The sequence below is a fragment of the Terrapene carolina genome, unplaced genomic scaffold (assembly GCF_002925995.2).
Source record: "Terrapene carolina triunguis isolate 2854851 unplaced genomic scaffold, T_m_triunguis-2.0 Scaffold49194, whole genome shotgun sequence".
Classification (NCBI taxonomy): Eukaryota; Metazoa; Chordata; order Testudines; family Emydidae; genus Terrapene; species Terrapene triunguis.
Genome location: NW_020713545.1, coordinates 1 through 5858, shown reverse-complemented (window position 1 = coordinate 5858; position 5858 = coordinate 1). Strand labels below are relative to the sequence as shown.

The window sequence follows — 5858 nt, the reverse complement described above, 5'->3', positions numbered from 1 at the left end:
TTCTAGGAAGACCATGTAAACCACTAGAACTAGAAAATGGCAGAGTTGATTTAACCAGTTTCCGGCTTGGTGCAACAGCAAACTTCTCCTGTAATGAAGGGTGAGTGGCAAGTTGCTTCTTTTGACTAATTAACAGAACCTAGACTGGTGTAAAACTGCATGTGAAGTCTGGCAAAATGAGACTAGAAAGCCTGCATAACTTCACTTAACATAAGTGAGTCATGTGCTATAAATCTGTAGCTATGGGCTGGGCCCTTGTTAAGAATTACACCTATGACTTTCAAAGGTGTTGAAGGAAGATAGTCACCCATTTATGGCTGTTCTTTGTTGGGAGATGGGCACCTAACTCACTCAGGTGCTTTTGGAAATCCCAACCTACACCTTCAACAGGTCATCCCAGCAGCTGCTGGATCATGAGTCCTAAGGGAAAGCCCCACCTGAAGAGTAATGTGGCACTCACTGATTGGTGCCATTTCTGCCATGTTACAAGGGCTGTCGTTGGTCAGTCCTAGTGTCTTGAATAGGTGCTGGGATTGTAGGGCAGAATATTGCGCATAAAAGACAGCACCAGACAGAAGCAGACCTCTTCCTACGCTACAACAGCAAATATTTCTGTCCCTTCATGATAGATGTTGATATCAGGGCAGTGTCCAGTTCAGTTGTTGCTTTTGTCCATGTGGGTTTTGTGGCAAGCCTTGGGGAATCATAAATGGGCTTTGGCTTCATTCCACTGAGCAGGTGCTTTCTGGGTGTTGGGATAACTGAATAGATCGCATTGCATGGGGACCAAAAAACACAACCAACAAATGCAGGTGTGTGGTGTGTGTTGTGGTGGTGTTTTTTTTTTTTTTTTTTTTTTTTTCCCCCTCTTCACTATATCACAACCCCTGCTGCCAGTCAAGCCCTCTAAAGTTAAGCCCTCTGGGAAGAGGAGTCAGATGTCTCTGCGTGGCAGCTGACTCTCAGTCTGAGTGAGAAGAGATGGTGGGGGAGGTAACTCCCTGATGGTGGCTGGCTTGCCAAACCCCATGCAATCTAAATGCCTTTTTCTGTGGATTGGTTGTCAGCCTGCCTTCTGGGTGAAGTAGGTTGATCCACAGTTGAAGGATTTGTGTAGACAGGGTTTCTTTGCAGTAGCCTACATGGACTGAAGGCCTTGGATTTGTGCAGGCCCAGGAGTTCCCTGGGTTTAGTGTGAGGTTGGGTGTTGGACAGTAAGATGCTCTGGTTTGAATATGGAAGGGAGATGGGGTCAGGTGGATGACAGCTCAGGGCAGCTGACTTCTCCCCATCGCTTCTGTCAGGATGGGTTGTCTTTAGGTCTGATTTTTATTTTACAAAACATTGCTGGGGAGGAAAGGTAAGGGGAGCTGCTTAAGCTGAGTCATTGACAATTGGGGTAACACAACCGGGCATTCAGCGAAGAGGTGTCTAGAACTGCTGCAGATAAAAGCACAGTAGTTCTAAGGTGTAGAATGGTGACAGCTCGCATTTCAAACACTCTCCTACATCTTAGAAACATCAGATGAGGCACAGCCTCCTACCCAGGAAGTCGAAACCCTTTTTCCATGTGAAAGCACTGTGAGCAGACCAGTCATGTCTAAAATAACATGGTTTCCTGGGCATTTATTAAGTTCTATAGCAGGGATGATTAGAGCCCTCTTCCACCCTTTAGAGATATTTGCACTCCTTACTACTTGTATCTCCAGTTTAGAAGAAGGATCACTTGTTCCCCTTTGCAGAGAATTAACAAGCATTCCCAAGCATCTGACTAGTGTAGATGAGAAGTGAGGGCATTCTCTTCCTAACAGTTGTACAAGCTTATACTCACCAGTTAATAGCTCTAGATTGCCTTTAATTACTTAGTGTTCCTTGGTCCTATAGTGTTAGACATATCACGTTTTATAGCAGAGATGACCCTGATCAATCACTTGTCTCCACCTACTGGCATAAAGAAACCATGTTCTATCTTTCTGAACTGTAACCTAGTTACTTGCTTACTCCAGTAATAAACTTGAATCTTTTTTTTTCTTTAGTTACAAATTAATTGGACGGACTTCTGCCCAGTGTGTGCTTGTGAAAAATGGAGTTGATTGGGATCAGGAGGCTCCATTTTGCAAAGGTAAACTAATTGTTTTAAGAACCATTCATGACTGGAGATGATTTGGCATAGCTGGTGCTACAGAGAAGTCTCTGTTCTTACGTCTTTTAATCCAAATAAGAGTAAAACTTGAGGATGTATGTTTGGTTGGAGAGAGAATGAAATCAGCCTGTGGTTCACCGTGGTGTTTGGATGATTCCTATAGAATCAATGCTTAAAAACAGTCCCTTTTAGATTGTTTAATATTCAAATCCAACAGGCCTCATAGCACCTCTTCACTATTGTATCTGTGTAATCCTGCTGTTCACTAAGTAAAAGGCATGATAATGACTTCAAGAAGTTTTGACCCTTCCCAAACCTGACTATCCACTTAAAGTCTGAGGCTCTTTGGGAGTGAATCACAATTAATTTGCCTCTACCTTAATTTGATCTCTTGGATGCTTTCTGGGCTTGGTCTGTCAATCATGCTGCTGATGGTCCAGTCTGGAATCAGCTGCTGCTACAAGAAATGTCCTAGCTTGGTTTTCTGCTGGTGGAACAACATTACATCTAGAGATGCTGGGCAAGAAGTTCTGGCTCCTTGAGACTCATGTTGGGAAGGGGCATGCTCTGTTAAGGTCATCTTCCAGAGTTGGTGTTTTATGGAGCATCCCCCTTGAGCAATGGACGTACTGGGTTAGATCAAGCCTAAAAAGCAGAAAAACCTTCAGAATCTGAAAGGGGTCTTGCTTCAACGGTTAAAATGCAATATTAAGTACCCTTCCAAATGGCTACATAGCTTTTTGGGGGGATCTGAGACAACTTTCTTAGTGAAAACTCTCTTCAGTTCACCTTCAATTTGAACTTTAATTTTCATGTTGACATTCTTTGCTTCAGTAATACCTTGTCTTCCACCTCCTGATATCACCCATGGATCCCATAATGCTCTGAGTGGAGAAGAGTTTTTCTTTGGCTTAAAAGTAACTTACAAATGTGACCCGGGCTTCTCTCTTATTGGAGAGGCTTCTGTTTTTTGTACAACGAAAGATGATGTCAATGGAGAGTGGAGTGGGCCTGCCCCTGAATGCAAAGGTTAGTAGCATCTGTTTTTATCCCTTTCTTATTCTACTATCTCCTTCCAGGAAAAACTATATTTTGAGAAAAGTCTGTATTTATTTCCCATAAATACATATCTTGAAAACTAGTTACTATTGGAAACCCAATCTCTAAAGAAGGAATGTCACTTACTTATTTCTGGAAACCATTTTGCCTCTTGTACATCATGTTATTTTGTCTCTCTTCAGTTTTCCAAGACTGTGACGTGAGAATTAACTGCAAACAGTTGACTTTAGGTAGAGAGAAACTCTTAAACTAGGGTTTTGTTTTTATGCCAGTATCCTACTATTCAAGTGCTAAAGTGGGTGGGGAGAGCCTTACAAGCAGGATTGTTTGGAAACCATATTTTTCAGAAGTCTCTGGGAGGGCTCCTTGGCAGTGAAGGCTCAGGCTTCTGTGAGTTCATATCCCAGCCATAAAGTTCCTAGGAGGGGGAAATAAAGGTCATAGTACAATCCTCATTTGGGTGACGGCAGTGCTCACACACACTATTGCATTTAGCTAACAATGCATTTATGTACTTGGTATTCAAGCAGCTGTAACAACTTGGTTTTATTCTTGCTGAGTTACCCAGCCTAACAACTGGGATGGAGGCTTTTTCAGAAGCATTGGGCAGGTTGGTCATCTTGCTACTTAATATTAACTTCCCCAAAAGCAGGGAAGTTCAGTTCCAGAATGTCATTGTATGTAGATCTCTTCTAGGTTGACCCAAATTCCTGATGGCATCATACAATGATCATGTTTAACTCGTGCAGTTTACTGGAGGGTGGGGAAGGGGCCTGATAGCAATACAGTTGGGTGCTGTGGTGTATGTGGACTAGCATCTTTTTTTAAAGGGAAAGATCCAAAGTTGTATGACTTTATTTTAAAATACTTGACTACAGCAGGCATCAAAATGTATCAGGGCTTTTTTTTCTTTTTCTCTCTCTCTCTCTCACTCACACTCTGCTTCCTGTGCAAAACATTCTTATGCTGGTACTTTTAATTTTCAGTGGTCAAGTGTCCAGAGCCTGAAGTCAAAAATGGAAAAAAACACTCTGGGTTTGGACCTGACTATTCATATGGAAACATTGTAATATTTGAATGTGAGTCTGGCTACACTCTGACTGGTAGCAGTTCAGTTAAATGTGAAGCTAACAATTCATGGGTTCCATCTTTGCCCACCTGTCTACGTAAGTATAAGCAGTTGTGTGGAATCTTTTATATGATGTTTAGGAAGCTTATTGCTTTTGAGTAGCCATTTTACAGTGATCTGAAGTTTGAGTGTCTGTGTCCCTTTTTCGTCATAGGCATAATACATACTTCTCCTTCAGGAGGAATAAAAGATACTTCTGGTGAGTTGGAAGAACTTTTTTGGGGGGGGGCTATTTAAAGCTTCCAGATTTTTAGCATGTAGATTCTAAAAGACTGAAAATGGAAGTGTGAAATTCAGAAAGTAAATTTCATCTCTATGTTCTGGAATTTTGTCATTCACAATTGCTACTGTAAGCAAGGTTCTCCCTCGGGTTTTAGGGCACTACATATTTTTTTCTACCCTTCCTTGCATCCTCTTCTCAAAAGCACTTGAAACAGCTTACTAGCTGTACTGAGCTGTAAGCATGTGTAAATTTCCTCATGAGGGCCCATAGGGTGAAGCACTCAGGAGAAGTTTAGCAACTGCCACCTGAGGATAGTGATGCATTCAAACAAGGACTTGGCTTCAGTTTTGTAACCGCTTCTGAATTTCTTCAACGCACTTCTGATTTCCCCTCCTTTCAAGTGATTGCACGTTCAGTGTGTGAGGGCTTTGTCTGAAGCCAGAGAGTTTGCAATAGTGGTACCCACTGGAGCAGTGCATGTGCCCTGAGCTGCCTCATTACCCTACCGATCTTCCCTCACTCCTGTCAGCTATTTCTCATTGCCTGTGGTGAGTAGTCAGTCTCCAGTGAGCTCTGCACACGGGATTTTTCCTCTAATGAATTTGTAGCACTCATTGACCCATTAGGATTATTTTCTTAAATATTTTTCACAGTTAACTTGCAAAATTAACTCTCTTTTTTTTTTTTTTTTTTTTTGTGGGGGTGGGGGAGAAATAAAGGCCATTGCTAGTTAAATGCAATGTGTACATGAACATTGCACTGCAGTCACCAACATGAGGATTCTACTATGTGTTTATAGACTTGGTATCCAGCAGCCCCACCACCTTGGGCTTATTCTTGATGGGTTTCCCATCTTCAGTGGGATTGTGAGGCTTTCAGAGGCATGGTTTGATGGGTTGATAACTTCGCTACTTAATATAAAGCTCCCAAAAGCAGGAATGTGAACATAAGCTAAATTTAATGGCTTTAAGAACAGTTCATGACTGGAGATGCCGCAGTGTAACTGGTGTTAAATGTTCTTTGAGTGATTGTCTACACCGATTGCACTTGTGGAGTGCATGTGCCCATGTGTGCAAGACAGGCTCTTTTGAATAGCAGTGTCCACTGGGGCAGTGTCTGTTCCCTGGATGCCCTCTCACCATGTAGGTGAAGGTATAAAGGTCAGAGCACCTCAGCTGTTGCCTATTGGGTGAAGACCCATGTCTCTGTCCCTTCTGACTGGAGTATCTACAGGCAGCACAGTACCCTCCTCCTTTCACCATATATTTCCCAGCACAGACAGGTTGCCCAAGGACACCTGCTTG

At 42.5% G+C, this 5858-nt stretch overlaps 1 protein-coding gene across 1 annotated transcript; it reads left to right on the top strand.

Moving 5' to 3' along the window:
- Window positions 1-8: 8 nt before the first annotated feature.
- On the top strand, window positions 9-4585 carry LOC112120777 (C4b-binding protein alpha chain-like; the record flags this gene model as incomplete). Its single annotated transcript, XM_026646935.1, has 5 exons — window positions 9-100; window positions 2037-2122; window positions 2978-3172; window positions 4189-4368; window positions 4486-4585. Coding segments are annotated over 5 exons (636 nt in total), but the record flags the coding sequence as incomplete, so codon positions are not given.
- Window positions 4586-5858: the final 1273 nt, after the last annotated feature.